This window comes from Parus major, chromosome 12 (assembly GCF_001522545.3).
Source record: "Parus major isolate Abel chromosome 12, Parus_major1.1, whole genome shotgun sequence".
Taxonomy (NCBI): Eukaryota; Metazoa; Chordata; class Aves; order Passeriformes; family Paridae; genus Parus; species Parus major.
Window position 1 is genome coordinate 7,178,611 of NC_031781.1, and position 17,998 is coordinate 7,196,608.

The 17,998-nt window shown below is 37.1% G+C and overlaps 1 protein-coding gene across 5 annotated transcripts in view; it reads left to right on the forward strand.

Annotated features, from left to right (window-relative positions):
* CACNA2D3 (calcium voltage-gated channel auxiliary subunit alpha2delta 3) overlaps positions 1 to 17,998 on the forward strand; it is a 385,680-nt gene that overhangs the window by 236,976 nt on the left and 130,706 nt on the right. For all 5 annotated transcript variants that reach the window (XR_001523933.2, XM_015641179.3, XM_015641181.3 and 2 more), the window contains 2 exons: positions 7,450 to 7,528; positions 11,963 to 12,096. Coding sequence is in view for 4 of the 5 variants with exons in the window: in XM_015641179.3 (XP_015496665.1) it covers positions 7,450 to 7,528; positions 11,963 to 12,096 (213 nt within the window). In the remaining variant the exon portion in view is untranslated. The remainder of the gene's footprint in view (positions 1 to 7,449; positions 7,529 to 11,962; positions 12,097 to 17,998) is intronic.

Genomic DNA, 17,998 nt, shown 5'->3' on the forward strand with positions numbered 1-17,998 from the left:
AACCCATTGGGCTCAGAGTAATTTGTTTCAGATATAGCTCATGCTGAAAATAGAAGTTACATTGAAGGCAACAAGTTGGTTTGGGGTCATTCAGGTTTTTGGGGTTTTTTGAAGAGTACTCTTTGGGATGTAATTTCCTAGACATGGTTCTAACCAAAAGTTTAATATTCTCAAAATCTGTGAAAATTGTCTTTGCTGAACTGACTTAAAATGCTAAGAAGAATTCAGTATGTTCAAGCTCCACACTGTTGTACCACACCCAGTACGTTATTGGTTGCCTATTTGACATCATTAACATGTGCTGCACACTAAGCAGGAAAGAGAGCTAGAAAGAATAATGCTTATTAGACCTATTTTGTGAAAGTTTTTCTTTTAGATTTTAAATATCATCTCTTAAGTAGTTATTTAATACCATTTAACCTATTTACTTTGCCATATCTTTACATAATATTTATTGTTAAGGTCCTGCTGTGCTGTTTGTGCCACCTGTGAAGGGACGGATCTTATTCAGTGCTGTGTGACCAAAAATTGAGGATGTGTAAAATGGCTAAAACTTGTGTCCCATGTACAAATCCTGTCTTGTTTTTTTTGAACAGCTATGTCAATCATCAAACCCTTTTAGGGAAACAATAAGTTCTGTGCTAATAAGCCTTGAGCTGGACACTTTCTCATCACCTCCTCTGTCCTTGCACAGTGTAAAACAGCATAATCTCCTCTCCCTGCTAGCAATATTTCTTCTGTATTTGGATGAATTTTCATGGGAAATTATTCTTTGTAAATCCTCAGTTGCATTATAATTTTCTGTAAATCAGCAAAGCATGTCAGCACATTTTCAGGGATAGAAGAAATATCCTCACTTGATGTCTCATGTAAAACATGTGGCTTGTTTGAGTTTTCCAAAAGAAACTCCCAGCTGCCCTAGAGAGCAAATCCAGAAATGCTCCTCACAGGTGAGTGTGACAGTGCTGCTGTCCCCTGTGCCCAAGGGATTAACTGCAGCACCCATTTCCTTTTTTCCTGCACAGATTTGCTGAGGTAGGTCTATTCTAAGAGCTGTTTGGGATGTGGATGTTTGGAGAAGCAGGGCTCAGCTTTTTGATGAGTGCTTTTCTCACAGTCTTTGCTTACAACATCTTGTTTTCCTGTGACGTAGACATTTAAATTATTTGTGGCTTGTTTTTGCTAACTGTCCCATCACTTTTTAGGGCAAATATATGGAGTTTCAATAGCACTATAATAAAAAATATTATTATAAAATTGTCTGGGTATAATGTGCAATTGCAGAAAGGAAAAAACATGAGGAAATTTATAAATGTAAACTTTCCCAAAAGAGGTATTTTGACTACTACAGGAGGAAAATTAACAATGAAGAGCCTTTTACTGAGTAACTTAACATTTCAGGATTCAATTTCATGAGGTAATGTCTTCAATTTCATGGTTTCCTTGCTCTGAGTGCACTGTAAGTTGAGGCTTTCAGCACCTCACAGGGCAAAGGTCTAATAGGACAGAAGATATTGAGGTAGTGCTGTCTTACATTGCATCACAGGGCTTCACATCCCTCCTCAACAGAATTCTGTGTGTTCATTAAGATCACTGTCTTCATGGAATTTTGTTAACTTATCAATTGTTAACTTATAAATGCAAATAGATCCTCAGGTTTGTTTGTTTGGTTGGTTATCCTACCTCATAATAAAAAATTAACTAAAGTTAAAAAAAGCTATGGAAACATTTAGAGATAAATGTGAAGGTTCAAGAGTGACTTTATATTTCTATTTCTCTATTCCCAACCTTGTTCACTGCTCTGTATGTTATGCCCTTTGCAATAACCAGATGCTCTGAATACACTTGGAATTTTTGTTTATTTTGGATTGATTTGTGTGTGTATCAGTTAAAGTTAGTACTTATAATACATCTCACATTGATACATTTTACAAGGTCAACATTTTTCCCTTTTCAGATTTGGAAAGGTTTCTTGGGCAAAGATCTGGGGTCTGTTCAGGCTTTTTTTGTTGCAGGTCTTACTGATTATGATGAGTGAAACCAGCATGACTCTCAAAATCCTTTATGGCTGCATCCAGACTGTTCCTCACAGGAAAATGTGGGGTTGTGCCATCTGCTTAACACAGGGACCAACAGAAACATCAATTCCCCCTTTTCCCACTGGTGCCTTCTGAGGTGAGGTGTACAAAAGGATTCTGCAGAGAGGGGACTAAGGAGGATGAGATTGTGTGAAGAAGAGTGATACTGAAGACCAATCTGGAGGTGGTGACAAGCACAGTGTAATGTTGGGTAGGAAGCATGAGGTGCCTATGAAAAACTGCCTTGAGAGCTCTCACCTTGAGAGCCCTTGTAACAGCTGAATCAATTATTTTTTGTGAGGCTGCTTAGGAGTTCAGACAATCACTCAGTCTCACATTGATCCATTGTTCCCAGTCAGTCCATTTGCTCCTCCATGCAGAGAGTAGCTGTGGTGTTCCTGGGCCACCATAGATTATAACTGTGGGAACTTCAATTTTGTCCCTACATCTCTCTTAAATTCCATAGCTCTTGCCACAGGATTATTTTTATTTCTTGCTGAGCCAGAAAGGAAAGACTATTTTGCTGAAGGTGTCCATGAAATAGTTTGCAGCTGCAAACAGAGGTCTGCACTGTCAGCTTCAAGCACAAGTCCCATTTCCCCTCCCACACGGTATTTTAAGTTTCTGGAAATACTGTTTTACCAGCTGTTTGGCACAAAGATATGAATTCACAGTTTCATTGTGTAGAGTCTTGCAGATTGACTTGCCTTGCTTAACAGAGATGGGAGAAGGTCCCTGTTCTCTTCCCTATGCTGCCAGTTTAATGAAGTTTCAGAGGTGAGGACAGTTCAGGGACTGCAGATTAGCCCACACATAATGGATAAACCCTTAAGTGGCTATTTCAGATGAAGTGGTTAGCACTGAATAGCTGTCATTTAAGTCATCATTCTTAGCTTTCCTCACTAATGCTTGAGTGTATGCATCTCTGAAATTTTATATAAACCTTCTGTCTGGAGTTTAAAGGTTCAAACTACAAAATATTCCCTGGCTGTAAAAGCAAGAAACTTACAATACTCTTTTATTCTTCAAAATTTGAGGGGCTGCAACAAAGAGTAGAGAGCAACCCCTTATATAGTCCAAACCATGGTCTGTGCCCAGGTAAAGCAACAAGAATGTGAAAAACCAGAGACTGGAAAACCAGAGAGAAAGCAAGATAAAAATACCAGTAATGTATGCAGTTATATATCTGTTTTTGATTTAAATGTTTTACTCAGTGTAACATTTGTGTACAGTTTTGTCTGAACTACTGAGCTTGGAGGTTTGATGCCTTAATATTGGTTTATTCTGCTGTGTAGGTAGGAGTAGCTTGTGACAGCAGCTGATGTGTTGTGCTCCTCACTAGTTTACCGTGGACTGCTGGCTTGTACCAGAGTTCACAGTCTCACACACAGGAACTGACCACCACAAAATGCACCCTTGAATTTAGTTGGTTGCATAATATGAATTTGATTCCATAGTTTGGAACCTTTTGAGTTTTTGCTGCAATCTTTTGGTTAGAAGGGGAACTGAATGGAGTCTCTTTCCAGGAAGTGACCCTTCCAGGTCAGGAATGAGACATAATAAGAAGGTAACATCTGGGAGGTTTCCACAGCTGCTTTAAGTATAATTAAAATACATCAATCTCAAATGGTATTCTTTGCCGTTCAACGCTTACTTGAGAAAAATATGAAGTGAGAAAGGCCCAAACTCTATGAAAGTTCTACTTCCATTGTCCTTTCAGTTTCTTTCAGCTCTCACTCCATATTCTGTGAACATTGGCTTAAAAATAGCAGTCTAGAGCACCTACTGCACAGAAACAGCAAGTATAATTGAAAAGGTTAAAGGTTAAAGTTTTTGCTCTTGGAGTGAGCTTTGCTTTGTGTTCAGTGAATCTGACATCTACAATTTTCAGTTTTGTAGATAGGATTTAGAAATTCAAGACTAGTGCATCTGCCTGAGAATATTTTCTTTCTCCAAACCAAACTGTTCATGATAAGCCTTAATATAGTTGATATAATACTTTTCAGGTCAGACACAGAAAATATTTTTATTCAGGTGTCTCTTTCAAGTATCCTGTAAAGCTTTCAAAATTATCCAGAACTGAAGGGCTCTCTTTCTATAATGTTTTTTGCCAGAGAGGTACTTACACTCTCTGAGGCTGATTCCTGCTTTGTTGGAAGTGGTCTCTTGATTCAGTCACAGCACTTGGATATTCAAAGGTGTTTTTCTCATTTGGCTTATACTCAGCCAGAGCATATGCAGACTACATAAATGTTGTTACTGGATCTTCTGGGATGTGCCCATAACAACTTTGAATTAACTCAGTCTCCCTTGACTGAAACATTCTCTCCATATGTATTCAAAGGAATTTTTAGTGTCCTAAATTTATGCTGTACCATAAGGCACTGACATAGGTGCATCAGTGTGTGTCTGCATAGTGCACATACCTATTAAAGCTAATAGTTTTATTTTGTTCTTTTCTTCAAGGTCCAATACAAACAACAGAATGAGACAGGCATGCCTTATTCTTCCTAATCTATTATTAATTACAGAAATACCCCAGTATTATACATATTTATCAGCAGACTACACAATATTAGTGTGATATGTGGGTTGTTTGAGTAAAATAAACATTTCATGCAATCATTTTGCAGAGCAGGAGCGATTTGACACACTTCCCAGTTACCTCACATATACCAGAAGAAAATTTGATGGTCACTGTTAACAGCTTTACATACCAACATATTTCTTGCCTGGGATCTGAGAATATGTATGGATGGATATTAAATCTGGTCCCTAATGTCTAATCAATGTACAGTGACAATTTCAGTGCTTATTACAATGTTGTGTGTCCTGTTTTGCACCATACATAGCCCATCACTGCACAGGTCTCATCCATGGGCAGCAGTTGAACTAGTTTGAACTTCCCTTGCCAAATTCATGTAGTATTTCTGTAATACTGACTTAGTTATATTTTATGTATCTGCAGTAAACAAATCTGTGCTCAGAATTTTTCTGAATACATATCCAGAAGAGTAAAACCAGTATAAAAGGTGTGTAGAACCAAGCTTGTTTTGAAAAATGGGATTTAGAATGTAGAATTATTCATGCAAGTTCAAATTCTAATAATTTATTACCTAAGCTACTGCTGTGGTCTTGGAAAGCAGAAAATAATATGCCAAATTTTTGTTTTATAAGAATTGGCTGCCCAGGGTGGTGGAGTCTCCATCCCTGGAGGTGTTTAAGCAAAGCCTGGATGTGGCACCTGGTGCCATGGTCTGATTCACAAGGTGATGTTGGGCCAGAGGTTGGACTCAATGATCTCAAAGGTCTTTTCCAACCTCCTTAACTCTGTGATTCTGTGATACTTCTGCAGTGTATGGTTACTGCTTTTCACTGCAACTTAATTCACAGTGAATTAAGTTTATGCTGATGGGTTCAATGACCTGATCAAATGAAACTTTTAGAAGTAGAGAAATAATCAGATTTTTTTTTCCATCAGAACTGACCTTGAGGATTTTTCTTGCTATTCTGAATGAAGTATTAAACAGTATTTGCAACACCTATTGCTCAGTCTTTAAGGTCAATGTAGAAGGAAAATTTTAAAGTATTAGTAGCTTTAAGTTTAACTAAAACACCTTCCTGTGGTTCTGTCATGGCTATTTTCTTACAATACTGCCATGAATAATAGTCACTCTATTAATTCATGAGCAATATAGAAAGGGTATTTTAAAATTATAGTGTAACTTGTATTTCACTGTATAAAAGACTTTTTACTTCATGGTGACCTTGGTAAACATCACTTGTATAACATGTACCATGGAAAGAGTGTAGAGAAAAATACACAATACCTTGGGACAGGGAAGGAAACAGCACTTCATAAATTTGGATCACTCACCTTCTAGCTCTCTGTTTTATAGATTCCTTTATTTTTTCAAGTAACTACAATTAACAGTATTTTTATCATGCTTAAAATATTTTCTAGCAAAACTGCTAGATACTAAGTAAACTAGATATAGAAAATATACTCAGCGAAAAATCATTAAAATCCTTGCAGCACTATCCCAGAGACAGCCCATTCCTCATGATGATCCATGTTACCAGTTTGTTGAAATTCCATTTTTTGTAGGTTATTTTGCTGCCTGTGCCTGTTATCATGCTTACTGCTCATCTGTTTAGATAAGGCTGGTCTCCTTTTATTAGGAACACAGTCTAGTTTGATTCATTATAGATTAAAGCAGATCATTAAATATAAATCTCACAGAGTATTCAGTCTCATCATAGGCTATTTTCAAGCATCATTTGCAGGAAGATAAAACGTGACAGTGATTTATGCTGTATTTTGAGAGTATAAATCTCTCTGTGCACTTTCATGTCTCTTTGCAGAACAAAGAATTTCTTTATTAATGCTTTCATAGTAATCAACAAAATATAAAAGCACCATTCTTTTGTTTAATGTTGTGCTCTTTAGAGTCTTAGAGCTGGATTATGCAGGCTGTTGGACTCAGGCTTGCAACACTACACCATCAGTGTGTAGACTTTTTAAACTATATAAATCACAATTCAGTTCTGTGCATATTTTATGTTTGAGAGACTGGGAAAGTTTTGTGATTGGAATCTGGTCTCTAGGCATGATGATAACACAAAGCACTATGTATGCCTTGAAACAGGATGTGGCCATTAAGAAAATGGATAAAAGGGCAGTGAGAAAATAGTGTGTCACAACTGACAGTAAAGAGGCAGACTTTCAGAATATTTTAAAACTATTTCTGTGGGGAAAAATAAAAAATCTATGGGAAATTAGTATGAAGTTGGTTTATTTTACAAATATTACCATTTGTGAATGAAGAAAAACGCTAATGGGAAAAATTATAAGTTGTTGTTTTTAACTGAAAATGAATTAAATGTTATTAAAGTGCTACCTCTGAGTACCTGTCTCTGTGTTGGCAATGATATTGTGTCACATGAGCCTTGAAAACTAGGGGAATTTGCTTGCCTGGTGTTGCAGATTCTTTCTCTGCAGAAGTATTTGCTGGTTAAGTGCCTCTTCCCCTGATGATAACAATTCTCTGAATTCATAAGTGCGAACAGATTAGTCTGAGACATACCATTTTGTACTCCAATGGTTTTAGTTTATTCTTAATTACACTTTAAGCATAACTGTAATTTAAGGTCAGATATTAAACACATTCAAAAAGATCAACCATTCTATTACACAGAACAAAAGCCACATTTTTGGCAGAATTATTTTTTTTACCCTACTGTACTGCTTAACCAGTAATAGTTTCTTAGAAAAGGTTTGTCCTGTGAATTACACATCTGTACCTGAAGTTCCACTGGATATGTTTTAAATGCAGTATTAATTGATTTGTCTGTTGCATTTTACTTTCAGGTCCGTATTTTTACCTATCTGATTGGAAGAGAAGCTGCATTTGCAGATAACCTGAAGTGGATGGCCTGTGCTAACAAAGGTTTGTTAACCTTCTGTGAAATCCTTGTTTTCACAATCCCTGAGCTGAGCCTTCCTGCACATCTGACCCTTGTACAGATATGGTGTCATTGGCAACTCATCACAGAGGATGGGTTGTTTCCTTTTTCCCAAAAAATGAAAATACTTCATTATCTTGTAACATACAATTTCAAGAGCAAAAAACTCCAATCTGAAATTTTCTTCCTTAAAATATGTATGAAGCTTTTAAACTATGTGGTCTTAAATTTTTGTTCAGAGAACAAACTATTTCCAAAGCATTTGTTCTCTTCTATCTGTTATTACGCAGAGTGAGTTTGGTTTCTAAGAACATTGGGTACAAATCCTGTTGAGTTAGGCATGGTATGTAAAACACCAGACATCCTGTCCCTTGAGGAACTGACAGTGTAATTGAAAAAAACTGGTTTATATCCTTGAAGGAAAAGAGAATTAAAACATTTAAGATGCTGAGACGCTGCAGTAAAAGGATTGACTAGTACAAGCAGGAATGATTCAGGAAAAAAACAGCCCCAAACCCTAATTAATCTTCAGGTTTTCCTTTTTCTTTCCTTTTGTAAAAAAAAAAAAAAAAAGTTCTTTTTTTTTCCATTGTGCCACATTACATTATGATGAATTGCATCAGGTGCTATCCATTTAGTCATTATTTCTTTAACTACTGTTATGCCCAGCTGATGGAAATTACTCAGTTTGAAGTCTTGTCTTAATCAGCTAATATTACACCATAATTTAGTTTAAATAATAGTATAAGAATCCTTTGAAGCATCTTTTTTGAAGACAATTTAATCAACGAAATCTTTTAACTTTTTAGCCCAGCTTCACAAATTCATAAAGATCTAAGTAGAGCAACTCAGAAATTAGGACCAGGCAATGGAGGCTGCCTTAGTAGATCATCTGGTCCACGTCTTCCTTATTCCCAGAGGGGGAAAGTGGCCACCTTTGTCATTCTTCAGGACTACTTTGTTCTTTTCAGAGACATGTTGCTTTGAGTCAGAGTCTTACTCATATAAATCAACTAAACAGCTTAATGACTGTTACTTCTATAAATTTATTTCCCTCCCAGTTTAATAGTTACAATACCTGCTCTCTGATAGCATATAATGTAAAAATCTTTTACCTCTAATCATTAATTAAATATTTTTTTTTGGCTTTGAAACTTACAATTGGAAACAGCATGTCATGGTCAGACAGTTCAGATTTAGATTTTTGCTTGCAGTTTCCACTTGCAGCTTGTCCGTTTTATTTCAGTGAAATGAGGGATTACAGCACAACAGATGAGGAGTGTAGCAGAGCTGGTCTAAAGACTGGCTGAACAGCAGAACTGCAGTTTACTCCTTGTGTGGGTGGGCCAAAATGTGTTGTTGTCACTGTGGGTGAATGACCCTAAAATCAATTTTCCTTGCAGTGATTTTCCCCTTGGAAGCACAGCATAGATGAAGGCTGTTTGCAGGGTTTCCAGCTGACTGGACTGTGCCCAGCAGCCCTTTCCTTTAAAACAGGTCACAGGGGAAATTCACACCACCTTGCAAAACTTCTTTAGCTTCTAGGTTCTGATTGTGAAACCTTGAAAAACCCCAAGCATGTTTTTCTGTTACATTTTTCCATATAAGTAGGGCATATCTAGAGGGAGCTTGCTTAATGAAGCAAAACATCAAACCATTTTAAATACATTAAAACATTCAAGATCCCCAAAATCCCTCTAGACGGGTTTGTGAAAATTGCAGTGATTTACTCTTCTGTATCATCAGTAAGTGCATATTAAGGAAAACAAGATTTACTAAAATTCTGAAGTGAGCAAAGGTGAAAATTTCCTAGTGCTTAGTGTGCATGTGCCAGATGTTAGCAGTAACATCTAGAACTTAAAAATGACAGGCCCTGCCCTTCCCTCAGCCCCACTTCCAGCAGAAATCTGTAGAGATAGAACTGGGAGTTAATGCACTGCCTGCTAACAAAACAGCTGGAATTATTATTTTGGTTTTTTTCAGTAAAATTCACTATTGCAGTAGCAATTTGACAGCCTCTGATTTACATACTTAATTTTCTTAAACATTTTGTCCCAGGCCATCACTGTGGTTTGGCGTATTATAAAATGGACAAAGGGTCGGATCCATCAGTCCAAAGGAGCTGAGGAAGCAACGTAGAGAAAAATGCTTTGTGTTTGGGAGAGCTGATAGCAGCTCCAGCCTGGCAGAGGACAGATCAGCCCTGAGGCAGGTTTGGCCCAGCTGGAGCAGTTTCTGGACTGTTGTGTCAGCAGAGGAGAGCTCTGTGCAGGAACCCCCATCACATCCATTCCCGTTATTCCTCCTGCGCTGGGGCTCTGGGTGCTGGGCAGCCAGTAACCGAGAGCCTGCTCACCTGCTCGGGGGCCTCCTGGGGACAGGGGAAAACCTCCAGGGGAGCTTTACAGCTGCACTCAAACAATGGATTCTCTCCTTAGTGCTTACCCTGAGGGGTTTTAAATTCTGCTATTTTATTAGTTGCAATAGTATTGAGTCTCTTTTGCACAGTGCCCAGGAAACGAAAAGTACTGCACTCCACGTAAAAATCAGTTGGAGGCATTTTGCAAAGTAATCAGTCTAATGGTGGACATTTTAGAGAAAAACAAGCCAAACAGGCAGGGACTGGGTAATGGGGAAAGGCAGCCCACCTGCAGAGCATAAGTGTCTGTCTTTTACCACATTATTATACATCTCTCATGCTTGTCATTACCAAATCTTACCCATTTCCTTCACGAGTCTTTTCCTGCTGGGGAGGGAAAAAAGGTAGTGCTGACTGTGAGGGGGCTCTGAGGTGGCATAATTCACACACCAGGGAACCGAGAAGCAGGTGTTGGAATGCAAAAACTGAAGCATGGGTTTGCTGCCATTGCTGACATGGCCCCAGCAGCTGTACTCTTGCCTTTATCTGGTGATTAAACCTGGCTATAGGAACAGTAAGAGTTTAATTCCATGGGGTATCTCTGACCTCTAGATAAGAGATGTAAAGTTAGCATTGCAGGAAGGTAATCCTTGTGAGATACATATAGCTAGAAACACATGAATCAAAACTCTAAATTTAAATTAAAAGATAACTAAAAGCATGTTACCTAATGCTGTTCCTAGCTATAATATTTATATATATATATATAAAATATATATATTTATATATTTAGATATATAATATATAACTTTTGGTAGAGTTTTCCCATTAGGACCAGATTGACAAATATTTTCACTTGTCTTTGAAACCTTTATTTATTTACTAAGTTTATACAAAATTAATTCAGACTTACTGTCTCTTTTGTCATAGGAAATTAGGCTAAAGCCTGTTTTCTTTATTGTGCAATTAAAACATATGATTTGCAATACTGCAACATGGAAAGATTCCTTTGTAACATGCTGAATTATGGGCTGGTGTATTAATTCGGAAAGTTCTAGATTCAGAAAGACCACCTTTACTGTCCTGTCAAAATTTGCCTCATCTACAAAAACACAGCTCAAAAGTTCTTTGCAGCTGCCATGTTTTTGCTAAAGCTTAATAAAGCTTAATATTGCAGCTCCACAGAAGTTGTGATCTTGTCAAATGATTAAAATTGTAGTGAGGCCTCTTTCATGTTGGTCTTTTCTCATTAACAGGAGCTAAATGAAGGCAAGTGATGCATTTAAATAAGGCCTGATGAAATTTTAGCCTTGAAATTTGTCAGTCCTTCATCACTCTTGCATGATGTGGGCTCCAGATGCCAAGTTTGTGATGTATAAAGATTCTTGACATCTAAGCACTGAAAAGGGAGTGGTGACAGCTCGAATAGCTGAGGCCTCTGCTGTTCTCAATCCTGTCAGGTTGGAAGAGATGCTTTAAAGGATTAACAAGGCTGTGATCACCTAACCAAGCAGTTCTAGCTGTAATCTGTTTTCTGTGACCTGCCATATTTGTAAATTACATATTGCTTTTTTAATCTCAGTCACATTGTGTAGGGATGAGCGTTTCAGAGCAAATGCAAAGACCATTCTGTTACTGTAGTTCTACTCCATCATATTTCTTGAAACTGGACAAAGTGGGTGAGATACAGTTGGGCAAAGATAATACCAGTTCTAAATTTTAAAGCAGAGAACATTAAAAGAAAAAAAGCCCAAACCATTATACAAAAAAAAGTGGTCTTGGAATCACACTTTAGTACAGACAGTGTGGTGTTTCATAGCAGTGTTGGAAACCCTGTCCTTGAGGGCTGGCCAAAGGTTTCACAGCCATCTGTTTTCACCAGTTATTACTGTTTGAAGCTGCTTCTGATGAAACATTCCTCTTTTGTATTTTTTTCTTTGGAAATAAGCAAAAAACATGACAGACATAAACCACATCTTCTGGGTGGTTCAATTTCTTCTTGAAAACTTCCTGTATTTGTTCTCTCTGGTTTATAACTTGGAATGATGTGTTTTCACAGGGTTTTTTACTCAGATCTCTACCTTGGCTGATGTGCAAGAGAACGTTATGGAATATCTCCATGTTCTCAGCCGGCCAAAGGTTATTGACCAGGAGCACGATGTAGTGTGGACTGAAGCGTACATCGACAGCACTGTAAGTCTGCATGATAAAGAAAAACTACTGGGGTAGAAACACTCATGAATCTGCTTTCTGTTGCTGGAATGTGCTAACTCAGTGTAAGAATTTTGATAAACTTTATGCTACAAGCAAATAATTCAGCATTACTGAACTTTAGCAGATACTTATACATTGTAATTACATATTATATAAATACTGAAACAAACATAAGTTACAGAGTAATTTTGAAGTTAATGGTGTACAAACCTACATTTAGTAAACAAAAATGGGCATTGAACAGATATTGATTATATTGAATAATTTTTTTTTTAATATGTTTTAAAACATGTCAATGAATATGTAGGTATAAACACAGATTGACAAGAATCAATAATTTTAGTGTAAAAAGGCAAGTCAACAACCAGGGGTCAACTGTGATATCTTGGGGAACAATATTGAGAAGATTCTGCCTTTTAAAGTGTATTGAATGGGTGATATGTTAAAATAATTGTCATAAATATCCAATTTTAAATTGACATCCCTCTGAAATATTAAAGCACAACTTTCTATTATGCAGTGACTGAGCTCTTGTGAAACTTCTGTAGCATGTGTGGTAAATCATCAGATTTGCAGGTAAAGGTTGTTCATTTCCATGGATTGGTCTGAAATAGAGTTTTATCAATTTTCTTTTTCTTATTATATTCCCTTTGGTCCAATTAAAATATTTGGTTAGTATATCATCTGTAGAACAAGAGTTTGTACAAATTCCTGCCATTTAGTACAGGAGATGCCAAGTATTGAGTATAATGGATAGAAGATCACAAATTACTCATGACACAAATGTTTCTTTCTTTCTGTTTTAAATTTTTACTTAATGGGTAAGGTGGGACAATCTCACCAGCTTCACTCTGATATTTGGTGGGTTTTGTTTGTTTTGAGTCTCTGTTGCTTCCAGATGGTTCAGTCTTAAATCTATACTAAACCACCCTAAGAAGAGAGCTTTTATTTCATTTTCACAATTGTTTAGGCCTTTTCTAGTCTCCATTTGTGGACATGGCTAATGTAAAATAAATTCTTAAACTGCAGTTATAAAGGAGAAACAAAAAGTTAATTGAATTAGAGGAAATGAATTTATCTCTGTTTCCTTTTTAAAAATAACCTATTAATCCAGTCTTCCCTTTGTTCTCTTTCTTTTATTGAACCATAAGATGAGGTGAACAGGAAATATGTGTTATTACTGTGCCTTCAGGGCATCCCACAAAATGGGGAGATGACCAGGAGAATCTTGTCCTCATTCACTTTTTTTTTTAAAAAAAAGTAATCAGTGTGTGAATGTTGCAGGGAGTTTGTGTATTTGCTAGAGGCAGTGGCAGGAAGACACTCAGGCAAGTGGTGTCCTGGTGCAACTCTTTTCCTTTGCTTATGAATCGTACATTAAAAGTATTGCAAACAAAATCTTCCTCCTTTCTCAATACCAAGTCATCCCCTCTATCCACCAACAAAGTACAAATTGCTGTCTCAGAATTAATTTGACACTTTACTCTTGCTTTTGCCTGTTAATCTGTATTTCCTCGACCTTAGCATGGAGAAAAATACTCATAAAAATTAGTCTAACTTTCAGTGATTCTCCTGTAGGTTACGGAAAAGCTAAGGGAAATTAACAACTTAATGTTGTGTGAAATACTAAGTGAATACAGCAGGGGTGAGTAAATGCAAGTGAATTTAAGGACACTAGAGGGAGTGTAGAGAGGGAATGAGGGAATCTTGAGAAAACCAGAAAATCAAAGACAATGGAGCTGTTACAATCCTGAATAATAGAACTGCTTAAATCCAAACAATAGGTCTTTTGATGCAGTCAAAACACTTCCAGGTTCTTCTCTTTATCTTCTCTTGTTTTCCTCCTCTCTTGACTAAACTAATCAATGTCACTGTGAGAACACACACACACACACACACACATATATATATACACACACACATGCACTCAGGTACATATATGCACACATAAAATTTAAGTGTATGAAAGCTCCATTCAGGACCATGATGGGTTGGATTCTGTAAGAAAAGATTGAAAAATAAAATACCATTCTCTGCTTAGCTGCAAACTGCCTTTTTCCTTCCTCCATCATTCTTCCCATACAAAAAAAACCCCAACCAACCAACCAAAAAAAAAAACCCAAAAAACAAACTAGCTAACTAACTAAAAGCCCCAAACAGGCAAAGGAACAGGATAAATTAGGGTAGTCACATACAAATCTTGAAAACAGGAATGAAGGGAACCTTTCACCAAATCAAACTTGCTGCTGCCATAGCTAAAGCTGCCTGAGTGCTATTTTAAGAGACAGATTCCCTGGCCATCTCTAGTGCTTTGACATTGGAAGTGCTGTTAAAATAATCCTCTCCATCCCATAACTTGTTGATTTTCACCAACAGTTTTTTGTGGCTGCTGCTTGGACCTGTCCTGGTTCAAAATAGTGTATTTCCAGATAGTGAAATGTCCTTATCACCCAGCAGTGTCTGAACAGCCAGGGTTAGATTCCCAGGGCTACATTTGCATGGTTGCACTCAGTGTCACTGTGCCCTAACAGCATGGAATATACTTTTCTGTACCCTTCTCACCAAACAGCAGAGCTAATTGGCCAGCTGTTTCTGAGCAAGCAACATTAGGCTGGAACATCCTAGGATGCAGACAGAAAGAAGCTGGAAAGTAATAATAACCTTAGGCTACAAAATACTTCCCCTGTCACCCCAGACAGTTCTCATCCAGTATTTGTGCAGGACAAAGTCATCTGTGAAAGCCAGAAGTTAGTTCATTTAAGTGTTTGATACCATTTAGGAATATTCCCAGAAGAATTTTGCTACTAAAACAAAGCATCTAATTCCTGTGTCTGTTCACCTTTCCTGTAAAAGGATGTCTGCAAAATGTTCATACAGCTGCGTCTTCAACATGACTTTGGCACTCCTGAGGAGCTTCACATACTATCAGAAAAAAATATGACATTTATAGAACTAGAATTCTCTGGCAAGAGGTCATATGCAGAAAGCATGACATGGAACAACTTCTGTATATGTCAGGGCTGTGTCCTTTGGCACTGTCAGGATTGATAGCTGATGTAAAGCAACTGAGCCAAGGCCTCTCTGGTGACTCCTTGCTTCCCTTTTCCCTGTCCCTAGACTTTTTCTCTTCCCAGTGTTTCCTGTCTTTCCAGTCAGCTTCTACAGTCATTTTTAGTTACCCTTCATCAGAAAATCATTTGTGTTTATTTCCTTTAAATCCAGGATTTCATGTTGGAAAGGTGATCATCACTGTGTAAAGCCTCATTTCTTTCAAAACCAGGACTTTTGACATAGGAGTGATGCAGTTTTAAGACATGTTACTGGCTCCTGGAGAAACAACAGATTTCTGAAAACATTTGAATTTAGGTCTGTGGGGAACTGAACTGATTGTACTTGGTTTTGGTACTCACAAAACAGTCTTTAGAGGATTATCATGGGCTAATTCTAAAATCAGCATCAGAATAGGAGAATTCAGAATTGGGAATGCTAGTCTGTAACAGCCCAGTAGGTTAAGTGCTGCCAATATCTTCAGGCTAAAATGTTGGAATTGCAGTTTGTGATATGTACCAGCCAGCCTCTGTCTCCTGGTTCAGAGTCCTATGGTTCCAGATCACACCTTTCCTTAGAATTGTTCTCTTTTCCATCTGTACTTCTCTACTCAGCAGTTTGATACACAGTACAAGTGGGTGAGCTTTGTTGGATCTATGGATTTCTGTGAAAAGTCAATGACTTTTAAGCATGCATCTATAGCAAGTCAGTGAAAGTGAATATTTTGGAAGGAAAAGAAATATGGCATCAGGATATTCAAGTGCAGAAATACAGAAAGGTCATCTCTTGGTATTGTGGATAATCATCTGTAGACTACAGAAGCCTTTAACTCATTCTTATGGTCACATTTGGAATGTGATGAAATATATCTTTTTTTTTCCTGCAGCAAATAAAAAAAGAGTGGTCTGACCCCTGAGTTCCTACTGTTTAAAAGTTTGTGATTGAGAATTTGTTTATTGGGGTGTCCAATTTGACCTACTTGGACTTTCTTAACTCTTCCTGGTGGAATTTGCTCCTCATAAGTGTACCTGAATATATCCTCTGGATCTAATGTACCGTTGAGTTCATCTCCAGGCTGTTGGTCTCCAGCTGTGAGCAGATTGAGGCAAACTACCACATCATCTCTATTCAGTTTCCAATCAGAGGAGTTCTTTGCTTAAAAAGAGCAAATTATTGTTTCACTGAATATTTTTGAGAAGACTGTCTGGTGCTCCAGAATTTAAGAGTTCATTTAAAACAGCAGTACTCTGAGTCATTACAGGTCATGGCTCATCATAATGTGAATGGTGAGTGCTTTTGCTCCTTGTAATTTCCTTGTGTTATAGTACCATGTGTTGATTCTTCATTTTCATTATCCCCACATTATCACAGACATACATTCTATTATGGCTTTTAGTTCAATTCTACAGTTTCTGCTGTGTGTATGCATATTTGTAAATATAAATATATTTTCTTCATTTCTTTCCTCTTTTCAAGGAGGTAATATTTGAAAGTATTTCCTGATCAAGAGACTGATGCTGTCCTAGGCAGGCAATGAGAAACCTTATTTCTCTTTATGGGCAGTAAATTGAGATAGTTTCACTGACGTAAAGCCTTTAGTAATGATTTTTAAAATACTTTTGATGGGTGTTACAATTACATTATTACGTATATGGTAAAAAAAAAATCAGTTTATTCATCTTCATTCTTAAAAAAAATCAAGTATTCTGCGGGCATACTTTTTACTCTGATCCAAATTCTTTGCAGAAATGTTGCAGCAATTATAGGAAGCTCTTGCCTCTCAACTGTCACATCAGAATCCAAATATTTATTGTGTGAAAATTTAAATTCTAGCATACAGTTCTTCTGACAGAGGGGGATTATGACCCAATTACAGAGGCTATATATATCTATATCTATATATCTATATCTATATAATTTATATCTATATCTATGTCTATATCTATATATCTATATCTATATAGCTATATATAGATATAGATGATATAGATATAGATATAGATATAGACAGAGTTATAAGAGAAGGTTCTCCAGACTGAAAGCTGCTACACTAGGAATATTCTTCTATCCAGGACTTTCTGGTGAGGTATTAAAATGCTGTTTAGTGCTTCTTCCACTTACACAGTTTACTTTGTGTTCAATTCACAGAAGAGCTTTTATGAAGTAACAAAGATAAAATAGCACCCCATTTCCACTAGCTTCTATTCCCAGAGATATCTTCAAATACTTTTGGTGGCACTAGTTAATTGTGCTATTATTATAAGTGGGTATACTTAGCATTTCTGTAACAGTAAAAAGGTTCCCTGGGCCTCTGTTTCAAGAAAGTAACTTCTAGATTGCAGAACTGGTAGGCATTAAAATGCATTGGTGTGTTCAGAACATTCACATGCATCTAAAGTAAGTAAATATTGGTAATCACTGCAGAGTTTAATGTCAGGAAGTGCCATTAATCAGCAGCTGAGATAAGAAAATTTACACACAGTAATTTTATTTTTTTTAATACACTGCAAACTAGAAATCTGTGTTGCTTCTTTTCCAGTCCCACTTTGGATTTGGTTATATGCTCTAGCCTTCCCTTTGTGGCCAGAATTTCTTAATCTCTAAGAATTTACAGCTCTTTATCAGAGAATGTCATCGCCTCCAAGTGCCTCTGAGGTTCCCATGGGAATTTCCTTTTCTTGCTTTGACATTTGAGTGAATTGGGTTAGGAAAGAAAAATCTAATGTATGGATATCAGACCTTCCATCAGGTAGGTAGGCTTGTTCATAAAATAAGGTTCTTCAAGCTCTGCTTCATCTTCTACAGATCTCAGTGGTCTTTTGAAGGCTCTGAT